At 38.8% G+C, this 25,271-nt stretch overlaps 1 protein-coding gene across 4 annotated transcripts; it reads left to right on the forward strand.

Moving 5' to 3' along the window:
* The first annotated feature begins 8,692 nt into the window (after positions 1-8,692).
* Prdx4 (peroxiredoxin 4) lies at positions 8,693-24,356 on the forward strand. 4 transcript variants are annotated; one of them, XM_021153089.3, is made up of 8 exons: positions 8,705-8,760; positions 8,926-9,129; positions 14,001-14,118; positions 16,494-16,610; positions 18,770-18,892; positions 20,597-20,727; positions 22,478-22,512; positions 24,246-24,356. In XM_021153089.3, the coding sequence occupies exons 2-8, from the start codon at positions 8,931-8,933 to the stop codon at positions 24,294-24,296; spliced, it is 774 nt and encodes a 257-aa protein (XP_021008748.1). In that variant the 5' UTR covers positions 8,705-8,760; positions 8,926-8,930; the 3' UTR covers positions 24,297-24,356. The 4 variants fall into 4 exon arrangements, with proteins under 4 accessions (XP_021008746.1, XP_021008748.1, XP_021008749.1 ...); XM_021153087.3 differs by having other exon boundaries at positions 8,693-9,129; XM_021153086.3 differs by lacking the exons at positions 8,705-8,760; positions 8,926-9,129 and adding an exon at positions 10,953-11,321.
* The last annotated feature ends 915 nt before the right edge of the window (positions 24,357-25,271 follow it).

Here is a 25,271-nt window from a genome sequence, read left to right on the forward strand (position 1 = left end):
CATCCCCAGCATAGCGTAAACCAGGCAGTCCATTCCTGTAGTACTAGTCCGCTGGAGATGGAGGTAAGCGGATCAGAAGTTCAAGGTCATTCTTGGCTACATACCAAATTCACTGCCTCCTCTTAGTCTCGGGGAACATTGGAAAAGTTGGAGCAGAAAGTGTATAAAAAGCTGGACAACAAGGTGAAAGTTTGTGAAATGCCATCCTCTAGAATGGATACAGCCAGGCTTCAATGGATAGTTTGAACCCATAGAAGCACAGACAGCCCTGGTTAGTCACAATGCATCACAAGACAAAACTAGCAGACATGAGCACTCTAGAGAGACTTGTGGGGAAGAATGGGACAGACAGGAAGGGTAGAGAGATGGGAGAGGGTGAGAGGTGAGAATGGTCAATATGCACTGTATACCTGTGTAAATTTTTCTAAAATCAAATTTAATTAAAAACAACAACAAACCTTTAAGATTTCTAAAATTCAATCTACCTTCCCCAGGCCCCTGAATAGGTGAATATTTGACATGTTTGGTGTTTTCTAAGCTGTTCTCTAAGGAAAAATTCTCAGTGTATAACTTAAATTACTTCTTTCACATGCTTTTAGAAAGGCAGGAGACATGGCTCAGTGGTAGAACATTAGCCTAGCATGCACGAAGCCCTGAATTCAGTCATCAGCAATCTAGAAGGGTGCTTTTAGATACTAGAATTGAACTTGTCTGCTTTTTTTCTCCATTCATTTTCATTTGAAGAAAAAGAAATTGGACCAGAAGGAAGATTCATGTAAGCCTGAAAACCTAACTTCAATCCCTGGAACTCACGTAGTAGAAATTGAGATCCCACTGCTAGTTTTCTTCTGACCACAACACATGTGCTGTGACATTCATAGGCACACACGCACATACATACATACACACACACACACACACACACACACACACACACACACACACACACCACAGACTTCAGGAAGAACTAGATTGATTTGGAGTGTGGTTCAAAGAGTCTGAAGCTTCTATAGAATCAGGCCAGGTTCACTTATCTTAAGGCCAATATGAACTTTTAACTTTCTACCAAGAAGGCTGCAGGAACAGCAGCCTGCTGCCTTGAAAGGTCCCTTTAAGTGTGTCAAGCTTGCTTCTCCTTAAGAGATCTGATATTTAAATGGAATATGAGATGTGACAATATAAGGCCATTGATTAGGTTTTTTTGTTTTGTTTTGTTTTTATGTACCTACCCTGGTTGTCATCAGTTAGAGGGGAGTTCTTTTTCTATACCACTTCAGCCTCAAGAAATGGCATATGTTTATTGAAACCTCAACATGTTGATGATTTATGAACACTGGAAGTGAAACTAATTCTCACTTGCTACATTTAACTCCCAGTTTCCAAAGGCTTCAAGAGCTAATTACAGCCTTGGACATGTATAGAACGAGACTCAAATTCAGTTCTTCTGTCAAAAGTTCCTCTTAATATCACTGGTTTCTTTAATTGGTGACATTATCTTTATCTCTGTTTTAAAATAGAGGAAGTACAAGAAATCAAAATACTAGTTTTCTCTATCATCTTTTATACCAGTGATTCTCAACCTGTGGGTCATGACTCCTTAGGGGACTGCCCATCAGAAACCACAGATATTTACATCACAATTTATAACAGTAGCAAAAGTACAGTTATGAAGCAGCAACAAATATAATTTTATGGTTGGAGTTTGCCACAACATTACCCTATATTAAAGGGCCAGAGCATTAGGAAGGTTGAGACCCACTACTTTCTACCATGCTTCACTTCTGGTTTGATTTGCTAACTAGGGGGAAAACATTTAAAAAGTCTCTTCATGTATGTAATAGTAAGACCCTGGGATCTTAAGCAAACTTCATGTACTTGGCAGCAGCATTTAGCCTCTCTAAACTTTGAACCTGAGGGCCTTGTATTTAATACACTTGGAAATTTTAAGCAATTCTACCTTTCCTGGGTTTCTCTGGGTTTGCTTGGGTTATGTGTGGAGTAGACTTATCTATGAAGAATTTCCACCCTTATCTATCCTCAACCTTTCAACTCACAAAACAGAGTTGTATAGTGCCTGAGGTCCAGATGCTATTCTAAACTGAACTGGAACTATCAAACATGGCTGGGAAGTAGGCTTGATAGAACGATCCTTTTGAATGTTAGAAAGAGGAAAACTACACAGTCTCTCCTTAGGAAACTTTAGCCTGACTTAGGATGTAGACTTCAATTTTCTTTAAGAAACACATTATCCTATATGATCAAATGAATTTAAATTGATAATTATTAAACTTGTTGCAGAGTACAACATATTTTATACTTCTGCAAGATTCTCATTTTTAAAGTTCTGTGTCCCTTCCTTAACTGTGTGATTCAGTCTCAATCTGATTACACGCTTTCTAGAAATAATCTACCATGTAACAAACTATGTGTTTACTCTTTTTGATTTTTATTTTATTCTTTTTTAAAATATAATTCTTGGAAAATGACAAATATGTATACTATTCATCTTGATCATATCTCTCCCTGCAACTCCTCTTGACTTTCAACACATCTCCCTTCCAACTTCATGCCTTCAATTTTTGTCACACACCAAGTCAAATCAGTGCTGCTCATGTGTGCATAGGTGCTGAGCCATGCAATGTGGCATAAGCAACCTATCAGAAGCCACACCCCCATAGAGAAGTGATTCTAAAGTGATTCCATCCTCCAACAGCCACCAACTGCCAATTTCCCTCAGCCAGAGGTATGATCTCAGTAGCCAGCCCCTCCTCCACACAATGGCTTCCTAAATCTGAATGCTAAATATTAACAATAACATTACCTAATGTCAACCAATGGGCCTTTCTCACAAACTAGTCCTTCTCATTTATGGTGCTACCTGAATGGGACAAAATTATATCTCATGATTGGTAGGAATTTGAGGCCTTTGATAGTAGAAGCAGATTATATCAGCTTCAGTCTAGTTCTAGAAAAAAAATGATTTAGTTACCATATTTTTGTTGTTTTCCAGTTTGCTTCCTAATGTATGATACATAAGTAAAAATACAATATGAATCTGAAGTTTTTCTGGTTCTCTGAAAGTAACACCCTTAAGTTCTTTTACATTATGATAATACTGAATTTAAAGAGAATAATTAGATATAATATTAAAGAAATATTCAGAGTAAGAAACATTTTCTATTATACAAAAAGGATGAGTCAGAAACATTATACACATGAAAGAAAACATTCTGAATTAAGAGTGGTAACTCAGCCGGGCGTGGTGGTGCACACCTTTAATCCCAGCACTTGGGAGGCAGAGGCAGGCGGATCTCTGAGTTTGAGGCCAGCCTGGTCTACAAAGTGAGCTCCAGGACAGCCAGGGCTACTACACAGAGAAACCCTGTCTCGAAAAACCAAAAACCAAAAACAAAAACAAAGAGTGGTAACTCTTGCTTGTGGTTCCAGTACTTAGGAAGATGAGGCAAGACTGGAGAGATGGTTCCCTGATTAAGAGCACTAGCTGTTCTTCCAGAAGACCCATGTTCAATCCCCAACACCCACTTCATGGTTCATATACATCTGTAACTCTAGTTACTACTCCTATCTAGCACTCTGCCCTGCCATTCATTTCTTCATTTTTTCTCTTGATTTTCTCCTGTATCTCCAGCTGTGCTCCCCAACCCTGCTCTTTCTTTGCCTCATTATCTTCTTTCTCCTTCTCTTGCTCATCCTCCTCCATCTCCTACTTCTCTTCCTCCTTCCACCTCTTCCTTCTCCTCCTTTTTCTTCTTCTCAGCAATTTTCTCAAGCAGTACATAGGAGGAATACAGTGGTTCTCCAGTGTATACAATGAGCATCAGTGATACAATGAATCTTTCTTAGGAAGAACTTGGTTCTATAAGTCCTCTTGTCATCTCCTTCCCCACCCTTATCTTTCTTAAGTATGGTTTCATATAATGCATATATCTGTATTAACAATGATCTCCTATGTGAGATCTTGTGGTCAGTTACTTATTAAGATTCCCAATAATTATTGATTGAGAACAAAGGATGTGACACAGCATAGTTACTGCTGGAAATGCTATTATAAGCAAAACAGACATTTTCAAGTTATTACTTGATGCATATTTTTCACATAATCTCAGGAATTGATAAATACTACAAAGGAAAAATACATGCAAGAAATGATTAAGCCTTCAGGTCCATGAAACCACATCCCTACTAGAGGGACTATTGGCAAGTAGTAATTGTGAGGGAACAGCATGTCATTCTTCAGTATGATAGCCACAGATATATTGCCCTAACTCCAGTAAATAACCTCCTACCCAAACTCTAGCAATTGGTTCTTAGTGAACCACCCACAAAAAGAAAGCCTGAAATTAGGAAGGAGACTTGGTGAGAAGTGTTCTGGTGGGAGAGAGAGAAGTTAGGAAGCAGCATAGAAGGGTACAAATGTCTAAACTCCATTATATAAGTGTATGGAACTGTTAACCATAAAGCATTCACATTTTACAAAAGAAACAAAATCCAGCAAGGAATTTGTATGCTGAATATCTAAACTCCAAATCAGGTTCCACTGACTCCTAAGCTCAATACCCTTTCCAAGGCTTACGTTCTTAATGCCTTCTTCCTAAATCAAGAGAGTAATTCATATTATCCACTCCTTGAATTTCAAGCAGATGCCAAAGATTGGTTTCTTTGTCAGTGTTAAGGCTTCTACCATGTTGTCTAGACATCTGGAATACTCATTTCTCTTTTTTTTTTTTTTTTTAAATCCGAATCTTGCTTTTCTGATGTGATGGGGTAACCAGGACTTGCTGTGGTGGGAGAACTGAGTTCTGATGATGCCAAATAGCCTTGGTTCCTGTTGCTTGTGTTCTTGCACTGGCCTCTCGACATCTTATCCCTAGTGCTACCTGCCCTCACTGTCTCTGACTAAAGCCTGTCCCTCCTGTGATCCTGGTTATGTCAGAACTAAGAGTCCAGCTGTCTCTGTGATCCTGTGATTCTGGGATCCTGGGATCCTGAGATCCTGGGTGTGCTAGAGCTCCCGAGATCCTGTGATCCTGGGCATGTTAGAGCACCTGAGAGTCGAGCTTCCTCTGGGTGTTGCGGGACTGGGTATGGAGCCAGCGCCCAAGGTCTGCTCAGGGCACTGGCTTAGACCCGAAGAATGATACTCATCTTTCTTAAATCACCCTACTCTACTCAGTGTATGCCTTCACCTAGTTATACCTATCTCATTTTCAGGGATCCCAAGCATCATTTCCAATGGAATGATTTCCCTGGTAGCCTATCAACCTCTGGGTCGCCCCAGCACAGCTTCCCCATGCTATGTTGCTATGTTGTGGGTACTCAGAAACTTGAATTTCCCATCATTTTGCATATTGGTTTATATTGAAACATTTATGGATCACTGGTTCCACCTTTGTGAGTACCACTGAGCAGCTTAAACATGGCTGGGCTATGTCCATTTCTTTCTTTCTTTCTTTCTTTCTTTCTTTCTTTCTTTCTTTCTTTCTTTCTTTCTTTCTTCCTTCCTTCCTTTCTTTTTTTTCTTTTCTTTTCTTTTTTTTCTTTTTTTTTTTTGCTTCCCAGTGACAGTGTCTAGCATATAGCAGATTCTTACAAAGAATTTCTGAAATTAAATAAGTGACCTAGAGTCTGTTTTAAAAATTATACTTCTGTGCATTTTTTTCTACAAAATGATGATGCATCAATCGAAAATAAGTGGGGCAATGACAGTGTTAGGCAGGCAGTACAAGAAGTGTGTGAAAAATATTTGTGAATATATGGGTCTTTCAGGACCCATAACATCAGTGCCTTTATACATATACAGAAGACCTTGGGGATTCTTGAGTTTTTAAATTTTTTAACTTTTTAAAAGCATTTTTAAAATTCTTGTTCTCTGGCTCATGAGAGACACTTCAGAGCACATTCTAGTTCCTATGTACTCTCAGTTACTTTAAGAAATACAAATTAAGGTGAAATCATATTTGAAATTGACTTTTCTCATATCCTTTCCCCATAACAAGCATTGTCCGCCCAGACAAAAGGCAGACCGCAAAATTTGCCCATATTGAGCTAAGGGGCTGCTTTCAATGTGACAGTGGGGTAACACAAACAGCTGTGGTTTTCAGCTCTGCCAGCCTTTGCTGCTGACCCTAGGCCAACCTCACTCTTTTGAACTCTAAAATTAAACTTGTGTGTGTGTGTGTGTGTACAAGTTCATATTCATGTGGAGATCAGAGCATAACTTTGTAGGAATCAATTCTTCATTGTCCATCTTGTTGAGACAGGATAACTCTTGTCTCTACTGTGTGCTTCACTTTGGGGTACTTGCCCTCCCATCTCACTGTTGGAGTCACTGTAATCTGATTTTTTAATGTATATTCTTGGATGTGCTGGTTAGGATTCTGTCAACGTGACACAAGCTATAGTAATCTGGGAACAGGAAACTGAAACCTCAACTGAAAAAAAAAAGTGTGCCTCCATCAGATGACCTGTAGCCAACTCTGTTGAACATTTTCTTAATTAATGATTGTGATACAGTAGAGGACTTCCCAGTCTGTGTTCAATCAGAGATGATGCACCTAACCCTCAAGAGATTGGAGGCCCCAGGGAGTTTAGAGGTCAGATGGTGTGAAGGGTGGAGGCATCCACATGAAGATGGGAGGAGGTGTGAGATGGGGAGCAGTCAAAAGGTAGATGGAGGGACGGAGAATGGAATATGGAGTGTAAAAAATAAATTTAAAAAAAGACCAAAAAATTGATTGATGTGAGAGAGCCAAGACCAATGTGGGGAATGCCACCTGCCAACATTTGGTCCTGAGCTGTAATCAGGGTGAGCAAGCTATGGGGAGGAAGCCAGTAAGTAGTGTTCTTTCGTGGTCTCTACTTCAGTTCCTTGCCTCCTACTTTCTTTTTATGGTGGACTATTATCAGAAAGTGTAGGACAAACTGTTTTTCTCCAGATTGCTTCTATTCATGGTGTTTAAACACAGAAATAGAAAGCAAACTGTGATACAGGATATTGGGTTTGCACTCTTACCCATGGAGACAACCCCATGGCCCTTAAATGTTTAAGCTGACTCTGACATTGTCTAACATGAATAAGAAGAATAGCAATGCAGGAACTATATTGAGGCTTTGCACTTTTTGTCTAAAACAGTAATAAATATTCATTACACTCACAGTTTATATGGGTCATAAATTCAGAAACAAGTAAACTGCAGAGATTCTTGCCTGAAGTGTTTCATGTAGCTGCCGTGAAGATGTTAAACAAGGCTGCAGTCACCAGAATGACACATAACTGTATCTGCTTCACAAGGTGATAGTGGTCCTTTAGGAGAGACCTCAGCTCCTTACTAAATGGTCCATTCAGGTTCATGAATCTTTCAAAAAAAACTGTTTGAACATCCTCACAACTTGGTAAATGCCTACTAGAGAGAGCAACAAAGTCCCCATGATTAGGTCCCTAGAAACCAGGGACAAATAGCTAAAGGAGGTTCCTTTTAACATATCAAAGCAGACGCTTGCCACCAGGCTCTTTCAGTACCAGTTACAGAGTCCTGGCCCCCTCAGCACTTCTCACCTGCTCCCTATCCTAATTGTCTCCAGACTTGAAGCTTTGCTTCCCTGCACCCAGTTCTTGATTTCTATCTAACCCAGCCATTTGGCCATGTGCTTTCTTGGCCTCCTGGTTCTTCTCTTGGGTCTCAGTTCTCTCCTGGTTGCTTCTCTTACCTGTCTCTTGCCCTTCCCCCATCTCTCTCATCTTATGGCCTGGTTCATACTGGACTCCTCCAGATGCTTCTGGCTGTTCTCTTCTCATATCTACAATAAAAACCTTAACCTCAGCTAAGCCTTGGAGTCATCATGTCCTAATTTTTATTCACACATCACCTCTACAAAAATGACAAAAAGAGTCAGAAAGCTTGGTCTCTGTCTTCTTTAAGCCAAAGATTACAAGAACTGGTATCAGACTAGTAAAATCTAGAGGCTGAGGATGGGGCTCCTAAAAATAAGGAACAATAGAACAAACAATAAAATGGCAGCTTCAGATATAGCCTGAACCACCAGCAAACAACAATTATAGCAACAAAACCAGATCAGTGTTTTTCAGGCACAAACATTGAACATTTGGAGAAGTAGTTATGTAGGTCACCCAGAGAATTGAAAGGAGTCCAACACAGGTGTAGACCATGTAAACAGCCTGGTGTAGTGACTGAGGGCTTTTTAAGTTACCAGTCAGAGGGTAGAAAGTGAATAGGATTGGGGCCTTCACTGTGAGATCCATAGTGGACCCTGCCAGTATACCCATGGCAATATCAGATAGGGAGTCCACAAGGATATATTGAAACTTTGGCAATCATACAAGGGTATGCACTTTCCCCACAACGTCTGGACTATGTAGGGCCCCCATTAGAAGCCAAAAACCAAAATTTGAACAAGCCTAGACACTTAGGTGACCACTGATTAATATCTGTGATAGTGTAGATTTCAGAACATTCCCTCTGTGTCTGATAGTATTGCATTTTTAATATTGGTAACCAACTCTAACTGTACAGTGGGTGCCTTGAGGATCAGGTCCCTACTTCAATATTTCTGATGGGTACTCCTATGACAGCATAATGACTGCTCAAGTCATTGGCTGAAGGCCTCAGAGCAGGCAGCACTCATAATGCCAGCCACCAAAAGATTTCAGATCAACTGAAGGACAGAGAGAGAGTAGGTGCCAGGGAGGTGACCAGCCTGGTCACTCTCCCCAGTGGGCTGGTGAGTGGTCCCTGGTACCAACTGGGACATCTCAACTCAGCCTAAGATAAAAGAGGTGTAGGGATATACATATATATTACTCTTTCCCAGCTTTTTAAACTAATACCAAACTTAGAGCCACAACTCAGGGCCTCCAATTTACTAAAGTTAGTGGCTATTTTACAGTCTCCATGGATCACCGTTGCCGTTCACGTGGCAGGAGCCACAGTCGAGTCTCTGGATCTCATATCCGAACTCCCAGAGTCCCACTTCCGTTCCATGTTGAGCAGGAGGCTAGGGAAGGAGAAGAATGGGAACGAGAGCTACCTCGTCAGAGGCCTATCATCTACGGACCTCCAGAAAGCGAAGAGTTACAGGAAACTGTAATGAGTAAGTATATTCTCCGAGGGGAAGAGGGGGCTTCTGGGAACTGAAATATCCTGGACATATGCTTTAAGACTGAGTGAGCTATGCTGCATCCTGACGTGTGGCACCGCATTTGGTTTTAAAACATACATACCTGGGACACACTTAAGTCACCAAACTGCCCGCTTACCCTATAATTCCTACTGGAAGAGAAAGGCTAGCCAGGAGATACCACTTTTCAGATTAGACCCTTTTATCTCTTGAGTTTTCACCAAACTGAAAAAGACTATGTCTAGAGAGGGAAGTCACGGAGTTTAGTAATAGATCGCTGTAAGGAAAAGAATATTGTACTAATAGTCATAAAGTATATGTCAATTAAGCTTCGGGAAAATATGGTTTGAAGGGATTAATGGATCAAATGTGTAGAGGAAGGGAGAGCAGACATAATAACGGTCCATAGTCAGAGGTTTTATATTAAAGATGGGATTAGGGAGCCCAAAAGATGACTCAGAAGTTAAGAGCACTGGACGCTCTTCCAGAGGACAAAGGTTTGATTTCCAGCACCCTCATGGCAGCTCTCAATTGTCTGTAACTTCTGTTCCAGGCGATCTTTCAATGTCCTCCCCTGGCTTTTATGAATAGCAGGCACACAAACAATGAACAGACATATAGACAAAAAAAATTTTTTTTAAATAGTAATTTTCAAAAGAGGATGAACAGGGTGTAAATCAGTTATGGTTTGGAGTTCATGAAAGCAGCACTAGGGCCGAGGGAGCAGACAGGTGACGTCACAATTCAGTCTGACAAGCTAAAATGGGACTGAGCCCCTAGGCACTGGGGCAATAACTCAAGGACGGCTGGGCATGCCCTAGTGTATCATAGATAGGAGAGGCAAGGCAGCAGAGGATGAGGGCTAGATGGGTAAAGGGTAGTTATGCTGTGCTAGGAGGGGTGTCTATGAACTTTACAGATCTTGACTGGAAAGGCAAATCTTTGAAGCAAAATTAATTCCCCCAAACTTCTTTTTTGCCTGTTGGAGGAAAATAAATGGTTAGCTATTTGCTCTCAAGTTTTTCTGGGACTGAAAAGAGCTGAAAAGATGAGTCCTGGCACTGTACAGGCAAATCACTCCGGAGGTTCAGGGGACACATACATGTCTGTTAACTTCAGCAGTTTTGTAGTGTCCATGGCCTAACCCCCCACCCTCCGCCCCCAGCCTCCTAAACCTCGAGTAATCAACAGGGTAAATATAATCAACCAGTATATTTCAAAATAACTGTTTTGGGTGTTTCCCCATAAAAAGGTAAATGAGTTGGTGACTACATTCCATGTTATATTCATCAGATGGTGCCCTGTAAGTGTATACAAGTATGATCTGTCAAAAACAAAATGAGATGCATGAAAGTGACCTTAATTAGAAGTATAAATTGTGGTAGCACACGCCTTTAATCCCCAGCACTCAGGGAGGCAGGGATAAGTAGATCTCTGAGGCCAGCCTGGTCTACAGAGCGAGTTCCAGGGCAGCCAAGGCTACACAGAGAAACCCTGTCTCAAAATAACCACGAAAAGTCTACATTTTAAGCCCTTCACAGGCACATAGGTTAGTGTGAACTTGTGAGGGGATGGTGTGAGGGGGTAGGGAAGCTCTGTTACAGAGATGGACTTGGAAGTACACCTTCAAGGACAGGGACAGCCAGTACTCTGGAGATCAGTCACTAGCCACCCCTGCAAACTGCTTTTAAGTTGGGAAAACACTTCTGCTTGTCTCTCCGTATGACGCAGGCGCAGAAGCTCATGGGGGGGCGGAGCTTGCGCCCACGTGGCGGAGGGGCGGAGTGGGGCGGAGCAAGTCTCGCGAGGCCGCGCCCTTGGTCGCGCGGTCTCCAGCGCGCGGTTTTAGCTGGCTGCCTGGCGGCGGGGGACTCTGTGCTTTAGCAGAGGGACGTGTTTTCGCGCTTGCTTGGTCATGGAGGCGCGGTCCAAGCTGCTGGACGGGACCACGGCGTCCCGTCGCTGGACCCGAAAGCTGGTGTTGCTCCTGCCGCCGCTGCTGCTGTTCCTGTTGCGGACCGAATCTCTGCAAGGCTTGGAGAGTGATGATCGGTTCCGGACCCGCGAAAATGAGTGCCACTTCTACGCTGGTGGACAAGTGTACCCCGGGGAGGCGTCCCGGGTTTCAGTCGCGGATCACTCCCTGCATCTAAGCAAAGCCAAGAGTAGGTGGTGCCCTGCGAGGTTGGGTGGAGGAGGTAGAACTCGAGGACTCTTAGACCCTAATTGTGGATGCTACAAAAGGGTGGGGCTGGAGTTGGGCCGCACCCCCCAAGGCTGCTTGGGAGTTCTCGGTCCACCCCATGCCTTTGTGGGTGTGAGGTTGGAGGTGGGTTCCTGGTGTGAAGAAAGAAATGGGTTTCTCTGAACAGATTTCGGGAGAGGTAGCGGTTACCCCCAAAGCCGCAGATGGGGGTGTTTCTAGACCCGGGCTTACAGTCGTGGAGGATGTTGTGCAAACTAAAATACTTCCTTACATATCCGAAAGTGCCTGCAGCCGTCCTAATCTCTTTTTTCCAGGGAAGAAAGTACATTGATAAGTTGAATAATGATTCACAGAAAGTTTGGTTAAACAGAAAAGTGGTTAAACAAAATGGTCAGGAGGTCAAACTTTTTTTTTCTCTTAGCTTATAAAGATTTTTATTGAAAGTCATCTCCCCAAACTTTGTAGAGTTAATAGATATTGATGTTTATTTAAAAAAAAAAACAAGTCTTTCTTATGGAGTATTTTGGAGGGAAACTGGGGAAGAGGTGGAAGAGGCACAGTTGGATTGGTGGTAAATCTTGTGTACTGCCAATTGGGCTTTGCATTATTTGTCTTTCTGTCCAGTGTTTGAAGCTAGTGGCCACTCTCAGAAAAGACACGTCAGACTAAGAAGATAGTGAGAAAATTGAGGCCTGCTGCATCTGGATACTAAGATTGCCAAAAAAGTGATCAGGGTGCACAGACACAGACCATGTATATTTTTGCCTTTCCCTAACCCACTTTTCCTAGGGATTATTTGACATTCTGTGAGTGTGTGTTTGAGTTTCGGTGGTTGTGGCACATTCTGTGCTAGTATTCAGTGAAACAATAGTTATACTCAACATTTTGGGGTCAATTTTTTGAACATGGAGACTGGACAGATCTGACAAAATGGCTTCAAATTCTATAGTCCTCCTCCTTCAGCTTGCAGAGTGCTGGATGCCAAATGCGCTCTACCACATCTGGCTACTTCACAGTTAGGAACCTCTAAAGATAATGGGATGTTGCTACCACAAGCCATAAATGAAAAAAGCCAAGCTGATTTGCCTCCGTAAACATTTGTAGTTTCATAGTACAAGTTAACTACTGTGGAATTGGAAGACAGATTTGCTTTAAAAATATTCCTAAGTTTCATTGACTACACTTGCATGAGGAAGATATTCTGAAATGTGCTTACTCAAATACACTTCCTGTTAGGAACAAAAACAAACATTCCAAAGGAGATTTTTGTATTTATAAAAGGGGATATTGTAGAACAATTAAGGCTATTTTTGAATCATTTTAATAAAATGAAAAATATTATAATACATTTTTCTCAATGCAATGAGTGTTAAAAATGAGAATGCAACCTTATCCAGATTTGTGTTTGGGAAAAAATGGTGGTAGTTTGAGAGACAGAACATTTAAATTGTATTCCTTTACTTCTCTGTATTTACCACAATTCTTATAATCAGGGTTGGTTTTTTTTGTTGTTGTTGGTGGTGGTGGTTTTTTGTTCTTTGTTTGTTTTTTGTTTTTTGTTTTTTCGAGACAAAGTTTCTCTGTATAGCCCTGGCTGTCCTGAAACTCACTTTGTAGACCAGGCTGGCCTCCAACTCAGAAATTTTGATTATTTAGGTAGTTTTGAGTCAAGGTAAGAAATCACATGTTATAGATTAACTTCAGGAAAATTTGTCCTCAGTTTATCTCTGTAGTGTGATTTATTGCTGGCTTTTACACAAAAGAATGAGCGTTGATTTCTAGAAACCTTATTCCAACTTGGAAGCAAGTATTGATCTCATCATATGTAATGGTTTTGGAAGTGTTATATGACTGTATCAATAGCAAGAGTGGACATAATTATCAAACGGTGCTGGCTAGAGTTACAGCATGCCCTGATAAGACAGCAGCACTATTGAATTTACATCAGGTCACTTGAAACCTGTTCATGGTTGGGGCGATGTCTCCTTTTTCACAGCCTTCTAGGGAAACTGTCCCATGCTCTGGGATAATTTGGAGGAGCTAAAGTGAAATATCCAGTAGGGTTTAGTGCAGGGATAAGATTTAAGACTTTGTGGGATGGGCAGAGACATATTTCACATTTTATTCTGTTTAATGTTTATTAATACAGTAACCATAAAAAATTCTATATAAAAAGTATTTTCACTCTTTCCTCATATTACAGATATGTGCAATAACTCACACTCACTCCAGAAGTACTTGATTGTACCTGTTGCCCCTGGCATTGCAGAGACTTTTTTCGTGCTGTGTAATAGCTATTGCAGGAATCCTGACAGTGATATCTTACAGACTTATAAGATCACTCCCACATCTTGCACCTTGATGGTGCTGTGACTAAACACACACTATTACCCCACCACTAACTTTTAAAATATTTATACTTACATTTCAGTGTAATTGGTTTCCTTTGTAATTCTTTGTATCTTATTTATTCTCTGACAATAAGTTATTGTTCTAAGTTCTCAGAAGTCTGTGATCTTCCAGACTTCCAATGAAGTTCAAAGATTTAGAAGCCCCAATTTTTAGTGTTTTTCTAAAACAGTCCTTAGCCATTCCAACAACTTTCTCAGTGTTATAGACCCTTGTTTTTCTTTCTTAGTCTCCAAGCCAGCACCTTATTGGGAAGGAACCGCTGTGATAAACGGAGAATTCAAGGAGCTCAAACTGACTGACTATCGTGGGAAATACTTGGTTTTTTTCTTCTACCCACTGGATTTGTAAGTAATACGCACAAGTAGCTACTAATAAAGTGCCAGTCTTTGTCATTTGTTATCCAAGAGCCACAAATGAGTTTTTTCAGATGATGGTTCTTAATAAGGCAAGCTGAGAGAAGGAAGATAATATCTGCTACATATTTGACTCACAGAGACAAGAAAATAAACTAGTAATATTTTAGCAAGTAGTTAATGTAAGAGTTAATACATAATTCTATTTACTTTAAAGACCTTGCTATTTTTATTTTCTATGTTGCTTTCCTGAGACTTGAGCATTTTAATATTAATATATTTGATATATTAATATTATATATATTACATGTAATATATATAAAATACTTTTTGATTGTGGGGTTCAGTTCTGAGAGCAATATTTGGACAATCATAAAGTCAACTCACTGTAAATTGCCTTATAGCTTTATTCACATTGAGGAGTTTATTTTGAAAAATATAATTCTGACAAGAATGAAATTCTTGACAAGAGTAAAAAGAACTTCCCCCTCAAAAGAAATAGTTATCTCAACCTCTTATATTCTTTCCTATTTGAATTTTTAGGGAGTTATATAAAGTAACTAAAAGATCCCTCTAACTTTGACACCGTACCTTTGTCCAGTAAGAATCTAGAACTCTGGGGGTGAGAATTAAATTCATTCTGTACACTGTAAGCCAAGACTTAAGATTTTCCCTATAGGACAAAGAACAGTAAGTAATTTTAAGCCTGTTATTTCTGTGCAGCTGTCCATCTTCCCCATTCTGTGCTTGGAGCTATAGATAAAATATACATGCACGATTGTTGGTTTGCAGCAGAGAAATTTCACCAAATAAGGACAGGCTTTGGCCAGTAGAACAAAGTTTCCCAACCCTCTTGTACAAAGCCAAGTGGAAAGAATTCTAATAAAAATTAAGACATTAAAGCCAAAGCAAGTTACCTTTCGAATCAGCTTACACTCTGGCTCCATTAACTAAATGAATAAGTTAATTTCTAGTGGAAACCAGAAGTAGACATTTTGAGATAATAAAAAAGGGGGCAGAATCTAATCATTAGCCCTTTTAGAAAATACTAAAGTGTGTAACATAGTCCAGGTTACCAAAGATAGTTAGAACTGTTGGTTTTTACATCACAGTGCTGTGCTTGAACAACTGAGTTATTTTTAAATCCATTATTGGGCTCAAGTGGGAACTTGTCCTTTAAAACTGTGTTTTTCACAGTTTGGAGCCATAACCCATAAATTAAGAATCACATATTTCATGTCACATAATACACAGAGTAACATTCAGTCTGTGCACAAGCACAACCATGCTTGATGTTAAAATACTGAAAAGCTTCCATATAAAGTGGTAAAATAACCACTTTCCAATTTGACTTTCCCAATGGTTCCTTTCTGAAAATTTGAGATCTAAATCTAACTTCAAGTTAAGATTGAATAACACTACTGAACATAAACATGCATATACATACACACACACACACACACATATATGCACACTTATATCTAATAAATAACTACCCTATGTATGATGTATTATTATAGTTTATATTTTAATACTGGTTGCAGCTCACTAAATTAGTTTAACTGTAGTTTGAAAAACAATACTACTCAGGAGTGCGAGAGATGGCTCAGTGGTTACGAGCACTGACTGTACTTTCAGAAGACCAAGGTTTAATTCCCAACATCCACATAGCCTTTCACAACCCTCTGTAACTCCAGTTTCAGGTGACTGAAACTCTGCTTCCACAAACATCAAGCTCACACATGTTACACAGACATACATGCAGGCAAAACACTCATAAACATAAAATAATAATAAAACTTCAAAAACTACTACCCAGAGTAATATCCCCTCAACCTGCCATTCTGATAAAAACTTATATATTACGCTGGGCAGTATTTTATGTGAGGCTGGAATACAATGTGGAAGAGTACCTATCCAGACCCAGGAGGTAGGACTAAAGAATATTGCCTTATCAGTAACATAAATGTAGAGGCTAGTCCATAGGAATAAGAAAAATAAGTAGCAAGATGATATAGAAGACATTGTTTAGATCCCTTGAAATCTATAAAAATCTGAACTACAGAATATTAAAAGCTCGTGAAAGGGGGGTGCTGCTGCAAGGAAGAAGGGAACATTGGCCACTCCCTGATCAGTAGAATTATCAGAAGAATCTGTTGAAATGCAATAGAGAACTCAACATTTCTTTCGAATATTTAATTAAATAGCCTTAGAATTTCACGGAGAAAACTCATCTATCAGTTGTTCTTAAGGTGTGTTTTTGTATGCTCAGAGTGCCTGTAGTAAACAAAAACGTGTTTGAAAGTTCATTCAGGTATATGCTCATTTTGAGAATACTGACTTGTTTTCTTTTTCTAAATTTTTAGCACCTTTGTGTGTCCAACTGAAATCATCGCTTTTGGGGATCGAATTGAAGAATTCAAATCTATAAATACTGAAGTGGTAGCATGCTCTGTTGACTCTCAGTTTACCCACTTGGCCTGGTCAGTGTTTTGTCTGAAAACTGGGATAAAATGAATAGATTTGCTTCTTAGTCTTGTTTAGATAGCTCTGAACATGGTAATATTATAGTAAGTATAATTATATATTGGGTGTCCTTAATGTGATGAAAAAGTAAAACATTCCATTTTCTGTTATATAGTCATCAGTGTGTTAGTTCAAATTCATTAGATTTTATAGTTTTTAAAACAGTAATTTTTTTAAAAATTAATTTTAGACTGGTATGGCTCAAACAGAAGGATCTCTGAGATCAAGGCTAGTTCAGGCTACAAAGTGAGATCCCGTCTTAAAACACAAAACCCAAAAATTAGTTCTGATAAAAATATATTATTGGCGGGCGTGGTGGCGCACGCCTTTAATCCCAGCACTCGGGAGGCAGAGGCAGGCGGATTTCTGAGTTCGAGGCCAGCCTGGTCTACAGAGTGAGTTCCAGGACAGCCAGGGCTACACAGAGAAACCCTGTCTCGAAAAACCAAAAAAAAAAAAAAAAAATATATATATATATATATATATATATATATATATATATATTATTGGGCTGGAGAGATGGCTCAGCAGTTAAGAGCACTGGCTGCTTTTCCACAGGTCCTGAGTTCAATTCCCAGCAACCACATGGTGGCTCACAACCATCTGTAATGGGATCTGATGCCCTCTTCTGGTGTGTCTGAAGACAGCTACAGTGTACTTATATACATAAAATAAATAAATCATAAATGTATATATAAAATCATGAGACGATGTTTCACTTATCAGTCTGCAAAAAAAGTACAAGTTAAAATGGGAAGACATGCCATTTCTCCATGTCTGGCTGTCCAAAACTGAAAAAACTCAGTGTTTGCTAGGGGTGTAAAGGAATGACACTCCAACATAGTAGAGGTTTTAGCAATTCTGGAGAACAGCTTGGTAACATGTCTCAAAATCTGAAGTGTCTGAAGGTATGTGAGTTTTCAATAATGTCAGCAGTTTTGTGCTGGATTTTTATATAGTGAAGATCATTGAGAATTCTTTGGATTTTAAAATGCAATGTTCAGTTTATTAAACTTATAAATACAAAACAGGTATTTTTGATAAACACATTAAAAATTTTAAGTATATGTAACAAAGTCCAGTTGGTTATCGGTCTACAATTATAAGTAACAAATAAGTCCTGATTATTAATAGATGAATATTAAATCTATATTCTCATTTGTTTTACCATTTTTGTAATGATTATAAATCCTTCTAGGATTAACAGTTAGCATGTCAACTAAGAATAAAGTTATACCATTCCAAATAATTTAGGTGTGCTCTTCTAAGAGAATCTGGAGCTATATTATCAACTAGGTATGTTTTATACTCGTACTAGCCAAGGTTTCTATTTAAGTGCCAGAACTGGGGCTGCAAACCCCTAGATCAGTATTTCCGGTTTTGTTTAGTTTCTGCTGCCATGTTAGTATCCTCCCATGGGGTAACAGCCCACAAGTGTTGTCATTTCAGGTTACAGACACTTAAATCAGAGGACTGATGGATCTGAGGTCATGACTAAGTTCTCACTGCTTCAAATGGAGTTTATTTTTTGGCCTTGCAGAGCAGTGCAAGGTCTTCTCATTGCACCCTAGCTGTCTTCCAAGGCTTTGTCTCGTGATCCATTCTAAGACTTAAGACATATCCTTTTATTATAATGAGATCCAGTATTATCTACAATTTATGTGTGTTTAAAAACTTTAAAAAACCCACAGTCTGTCTGGGCATAATGATCCCTGTCCTTCAATCCCAGCACTGGGGAAGCAGAGGTGAATAGATCTCTGTGAGTTGGAGGTTAGCTTGTTATCCTAATTATCTCTTTAATCTGTCAGTTCTACTTCTAGAAGTTAACAGAGATGTATACAAAAATATGAATATAGGATACTTCCAGCAGTATTCATAAAAGAAAAATGCAATAGGTTTTCTGTCTATCAGTAGAGATCAGTAAAATATGGTATTTCATACATGTTACCCAGTGAGGAAAAAAGGCACAAAAATAGAAAGTACAGTAGCCTGTTTTTGTTTGGGGGAGGGTATATGTATATAGTTGTATTTGTGTACTTTTATATGTAGAAAGAGTTGACTTTTAATATATGCCATTTACTTATCACTGAGAGGTGAAGTGTTCTGTCATTTACAGGATTAATACCCCTCGAAGACAAGGAGGACTGGGGCCAATAAGAATTCCACTTCTTTCAGACCTGAATCATCAGATCTCAAAGGACTACGGTGTATACCTTGAAGACTCAGGACATACTCTTAGGTACCCTTCAGTGGTTAACATTTTGAAAACTCCAAGAACATTTATAATTCTCCTAGAAACAGGTGTTGCTTAGCAGTTCAAAGATAGATATTTTGATATTATTTTGCAGGAATAGATTGCCTTTAAACTGTCGATGTCCTATTTAAACTAAACCAGAGTTGCACATTGTTAAGAGCTGGAGGCCTTTCACAACCTCTCTATTTATAGATAAAAGAAACAGATGTGTGGGTTTCTATAAATTTAGTCACAGTTATAGAATAAGTTAATAGCAAAGACCAGACTGTATCTGGGTCTCCTAACTCCTTAGCACCATTCCTTTTTTTCTGAACTGGCTCCAGTAATGTTTTTCTAATGCATAGTTAGTACTTCACAAACCCGTATCTTTGGAGAGACTAAGGCAGTATTTCACTCAGCACCCTTTTTAGCTTTTTTTTTTTTTTTGAGACCGTGTATCTATCCCTGGCCCGCCTCAAACTCTCCCAACAGCTCCCAGCTTTACCCAGTACCTTTCACTAGATTACATGAGCGAATGTGTACAAAAGAGAGTACTTTGATCAAAAAGGACAGTTTTAACCTTTAAAAGTTGTTAAACACTGACCAATTAATAGTACCTAATAATGAATTGGACATTTTATTTTATTTTTATTAATATCTTTTCTTTTTTTGAGATAAGATCTCTCAGCCCAGGCTGATCTTGAAGTTAAACTACATAGAGAAAGGATGACCTTGAATACTTAATTGTCCTCCCATTGCTCCCCAAATATTGCTATTATTTAAACTCAGATGCAAGGATTTTTTCCCCTTCAGAGAGAAGGACTGTTTGTTGCTTTCTGAAGCAGAGTCTTACGTGTAACCTTGGCTAGCCTGGAACTGGCTGACTTCTAACTCCAAAAGCTCTATTTGCCTTTGTTTCCCTAGAGCTGGGATTAAAGACATGGGCCACCAGATATATTAAGAGGTTTTTGTTGTTGTTGTTTTCTAAACACGCATTAATTATATGTAATACTGTGTTCCATTATAATATCTTCATACATGTATATAATGAATGCATCTTGATCATATTAAATTCCCCATTATATACTCTTGTCCCACTCCTGCTGACTCTCTCCTAATTAGTCCTACTTGTGTGTGTGTCCCCTAGTGAATTTAAGTAGGATTAATAGAAACATGGAATCCTTACCAGCAGTTCAAGAAAATATATTCCATTCCCCCAAACAACCATTAACTGCCTGTAGATACACAAGGAGGGGTTAAGCACTTCCATTGCCCTCTTATAAATCTGAAGGATGGAAGGAACCTCTCCTCCCCAAACATTTTTTTTAATTAGATGTATATAGGCATGTCTGTGTGTGTGTGGATAGATATGCACATTGAGTGGTGGTGCCTTCACAGAGAGCCATCAGATACTCAGAGGTAGAGTTACCGACAGTTGTGAGCTGTCTGAAGTGGGTGCTGGGAAGACTTGTGTCCTCCGGAAGAGCAGTGCATGCTCTTAACTACTGAGCAGTCTCTCCAGTTCCCCAAAACAAACTTTTCAAACTGCCATTTAACACTGTGATAATTCAAAAGTATACAGTAGATGGGGAATTGGAGTGTGTGAGGCAATAGAGTAGGTATGCTACTGATAGCAGATATTCTGATAGCAGAATACTTACCTTAACTGAGAAGAAATGGGATCAACTTTACCACCCCTGTGCTTCACAGAGGCCTCTTTATTATCGATGACAAAGGGGTCCTGAGGCAGATTACTCTGAATGACCTTCCTGTCGGGAGATCAGTGGACGAGACACTGCGTTTGGTTCAAGCCTTCCAGTACACTGACAAGCATGGAGAAGGTATCTTTTTTTATTTGAAAATATTGTACATATTTATAATGAATTTTGCTCCTTTTAACCGCTTGTTACCCTCTCTTATCTGCTTCTACCAAAATTCTTTTCCTTCCTTCCTACCAAGCTCCCTTTTACTTTTGGGTTTTTATTGGTGACCCACTGAGCTTAATTAGGGTTGCTTGTATGAGGTGACTAGAAGTGGGGTTATTTACTAGGCCATGGATAGCCTATCAGTACCTATACCACTGAAGAATGTGACACTTTCTCCCCCAGTAAATGTTTCAATGAGGGGTGGAGTCTATGCATCCCTCCCCTTATCCATGATAGGATGTTGATAGGCCCAGTCTTGTGCAGGTAACCATACCTGCTATGATCATGAGTACAACTCTTGCGTTGTGCCCAGAAGGTATTGTTTCCTAATATTCCTCCTCATTCTCTGCTTCTTAACACTGTTTCTGTCTGTCTTCCAAGGTGTTCTCTAAAGATGTTGTCTTTAGGGCCAGGTACTTAACAGTCACTTATTCTCATCATTTTGTCCAGTTATGAATCTGTTAATTAACTGCCACCTACTGCAAAGTAGCTTTTGAGATGCAGGCTGAAAACAGCACTGTCTACATGTATAAACATGAAACATTGTTAGAAGGCAGTTTGACATCATGTGCATAGAGCAAACCAACAGTAATAAGATCAATCCCTCATAAGGTCTATCACCTCCTACCCATCTTTTTTGCTTTTTAATTTTTATTTCTCTGTGTGTCAGGCAGGGAATAATTTTTTTCTTGATCTAACACAAAAATACCTTATTAAACCATAACCCATAACCTTTCCTTTATTCTCCCTCCCCTAAATCTCACATAAGCAACTTAATATCACACTGAGTTGCAGTCTTTAAAATTTCCATACTTTAACTAACAGTCCAAGTTATCTTTTTCGATCTCAGGGGCTTTTTTAGTGAAATGAAAAATAGACTTGATTAATATTTATTGTAGATTCTACCTCTTGAATTATCAGAGGAGAAATTTTTCAGAGCACTTTTTACTCCTTTAAGTCAGCCTGCTAAAAATACTCTTGGATTTTTTTTTTAAACACAACTAGAGCCTTGAGAACTAACACAAGGAAAATCTATCTCAGAAAAAAAAATGTAAAATACATTCAACCCACCCAATACAAAAATCAGTGCTGTGCTTTTATAAGTTCAGAAAAATAAGGAATCAAAATTAAATAGTAAGCAATCATGCTAAGATGTAAATATATTTCTCATTTGTCTGCTTAATAATTTTGATCTAATAATCCCAAAATATATGCACATATAAAACATTGTTGTGTACCCCTGAAATGTATAATTTGGCTAAATTTGGGAGTATATAAAATATAACTCAGTCCCTAGCTCAGCACATTCTAAAAGTCTGTTGATAAACAGGATACCTTGGCAGATACCTTGTGGTACCTTGGCAGTACCACAAAATATAGCAGGATAGAAGCCAGATAATCTTCCAATTTCATTATAAATATCCATTTTATTTTTTATATTATAACTGTAAGTATAATTGATAAAAATTAAAATAGATAAACGGCCTACTAATAAACTCTATAAATAAAATTCTTTAGTGTTAGCAGACAAGCTAACAGAGGCCAAGTGCTTGATAGTCTAGACATGTTTAATGTGTTTTTTCTTTCTGTGGAAAAAAGTTTGGCAGTTACTAAAGAAAATTAAACTGTTTTTAAATTCCTTTTTTCTCCTTTTTCTTTCTTTTAGTCTGCCCTGCTGGCTGGAAACCTGGTAGTGAAACAGTAAGTCATATTAATATTGTTATTTGTTTTAAAGGCATGGCCAGAGCCAAAAATGTATGCCAACTTTAATGTAATCTTTCTTTATAATCTGACTGCCGTTTTCCAAAGTGAAGTAATTATTGCTAAGCAGAAAGTATACTGCACATATTTTCTGGACTATTGGAAAAGTCGTTTAAATCTGGAAAGTTAGAATTTAGATAATATTATAAATTTTAGAGCTGATAATCCAGAGAAATATACTGTCAACAAAAAGGAGAGACCGAGAAGGCAAAGTAAAGCTGTGGGAGACTAAACTTAGAGGATGTGCATGGAATTTCCTCCTATAGTTTGAGCCAAGAAATCAGTCCCAAGCAAAACCTCTCTGCATAGTAAAAAGCTTCTGAGAAAATCTGGTTTTATTAAACACTGAAGCTAAAGAAAAAGATTCAAAGAGATGCATTTTCTTACTTAGGGATACTGTTACTGTTTATAAGTAATCCTCTGAGTAGCCTTTGGCCAGAATATAATTTTGGAAACTTGCTTGAAACTTTCTTAAACAACATCTAAAACTTCAGATATTTATCTTTTGAAAATCAAACAGTAGTTGGAAAAAATATTGGATGGAAGGAAAAATTATCTTAAAATAAAAATACCACTAGCCAAAGACAGGCAGGAGTGGTGGTTAACTCTGCTCCTTCAGATGTATCCCCTTTTCTCTTTAGAACATGGATCCTACCTTTGAGTTTGCCTTTGCTGTTCTTTAAAAAAAATATTACACATTATATGTTTGTGTGCTAGGAGGCTCTGCATGTCACCATGTGTGTTTGGGGGACAGAGGACAACTTGTGGAGTCTGCTCCCCTTTCACCTTTCTGTGGGTTCTAGGGTTCATCAGACTTGTATGGCAAGGGCATCTACTCACTGAGCCATCTTGCCAGCCCCCTTTGATGTTCTTTCTTTATTGGTCTCTGTCCTTTTCACTCATTTCAGTTTAGATGTAAATGAAAACCCTCAAGCAGAGCTTTAGATACAGCTCAGTGAGAATGCTCCTGTTTAACAGCTGAAGGGCCTAGGGTTCCCCTAGTACTCAAAATACCTCTGAAAATCCGTTTGATAAATCCTTAGTGGACATACTGCCCTCTTCTCAGGTTATTATTATAACATCATGGAATCAGCAAATAAATGTTAAAATACGTCTGTGGCGGTGCTTTTAATGTGTTTACTTATATCAGGCTCAAATGTGCCATGAAAGCTTGGTGGTCAAGAGAGATTTTTTTTAAGGTTTGTTTGTTTGTTTGTTTATTTGTTTGTTTGTTTATGTAATGTATGTGACTGCATTGTTGCTGTCTACAGACACGCCAGAAGAGGGCATCGATCCCATTATAGATGGTTGTGAGCCACCATGTGGTTGCTGGGAATTGAACTCAGGACCTTTGGAAGAGCAGTCAGTCGGTGCTCTTAACCACTGAGCCATCTCTCCAGCCCAAGAGATATTTTATAAGTAAATTTTGTAGGTAAATGTTGTGTTGCTTGGGTACAGATGATGTTAATTCATTGAGAAATATATTTGCTTTTTGGAATAGCTGAAATTAGTAGATAGGGCAAATGTAGCTTTTCCTAAACAGTATACAGTCTGATTTGGTATACAAAAATCAATGGTTACATCTTTAGTCAAGAAGGGCGCAATTAATGCCAAGCTATTCATAATGGACCTTGTCTTTTTAAAAATGAATAATTTGCTTTTTGTTTTAACAGATAATCCCAGATCCAGCTGGAAAACTGAAGTATTTCGACAAGCTGAACTGAAAAGTACTTCAGTTATGATGTTTGGACCTTCTCAATAAAGGTCACTGTGTCGTTACCATATTCATTTGCCATTGTAATTTCTTGGATACTATCAAAATATATGTCACAGTCCAAAAATATTTACTGATCAAGGTAGGTATTAAACATAGAAAAGCATTCTCACCGCGAGTGGTGGCATATGCCTTTAATCCCAGCACTCTGGAGGCAGAGGCAGGCAGATTTCTGAGTTTGAGGCCAGCCTGGTCTACAGAGTGAGTTCCAGGACAGCCAGGGCTATAGAGAGAAACCCTGTCTTAGAAAAAAAAGAAAAGAAGAGAAAAGAAAAGCATTCTCTATCTTTCTAAAGTAAGAAATAACAAACTGTGCCAAACTCATAATCAACATAGCTGTCATTTATGAAGTACATACCATGTGGTAGGCATTGTACTAAGGAGGACAGACACATTTTCACTTTTTCTCACAACTGTTTATTGTAAGATGAAAATTCCGGTAAATTACCCAATGCTAACATATCCAGCTAGCATATGCAGCATCAGACTTTGAACCCAGATAACCTAACTCTGATATGTAAGCTCTTAACAGTCGACTTTGGCTTATACTTGTGCAAAAATCTTTGAGCAGAGAGTAAGTTGTGAATATTTTCCATATCATCACATATGGATAGCTGACCCCCATAATTCCAGCTCACTTATCTGTAAGCTCCATCCTTTCTCTAAACTCAGAGTTTCAGTTTAGAGGAGATCTAAAATAGTAGGCTATATGCTTGTATTTAACTTAAGAAATAAAAACTGAATATCTAAATATATGTGTGTGTGTGTGTGTGTGTATATATATATATATATATATATATATATATATATATATATATAGAGAGAGAGAGAGAGAGAGAGAGAGAGAGAGAGAGCGTTAGCCATATGTAAACTACTACTTCATCACTCAAAGCAGTCAACCAGAAGAATCAACCTCTTCCTCTCT

This window comes from Mus caroli, unplaced genomic scaffold (assembly GCF_978045245.1).
Source record: "Mus caroli unplaced genomic scaffold, Mus_caroli_1 scaffold_5, whole genome shotgun sequence".
NCBI lineage: Eukaryota > Metazoa > Chordata > Mammalia > Rodentia > Muridae > Mus > Mus caroli.

What these genes read in the sequence shown, in the direction of transcription:
- Prdx4 (XM_021153090.3), top strand. Translation starts at nt 11,072, where the DNA reads ATGGAGGCGCGGTCCAAGCTGCTGGACGGGACCACGGCGTCCCGTCGC. An exon ending in GCATCTAAGCAAAGCCAAGA is followed by an intron (nt 11,322 to 14,000) that starts GTAGGTGGTGCC and finishes TTTCTTTCTTAG; the next exon opens with TCTCCAAGCCAGCACCTTAT. An exon ending in CAGTTTACCCACTTGGCCTG is followed by an intron (nt 16,611 to 18,769) that starts GTCAGTGTTTTG and finishes TGTCATTTACAG; the next exon opens with GATTAATACCCCTCGAAGAC.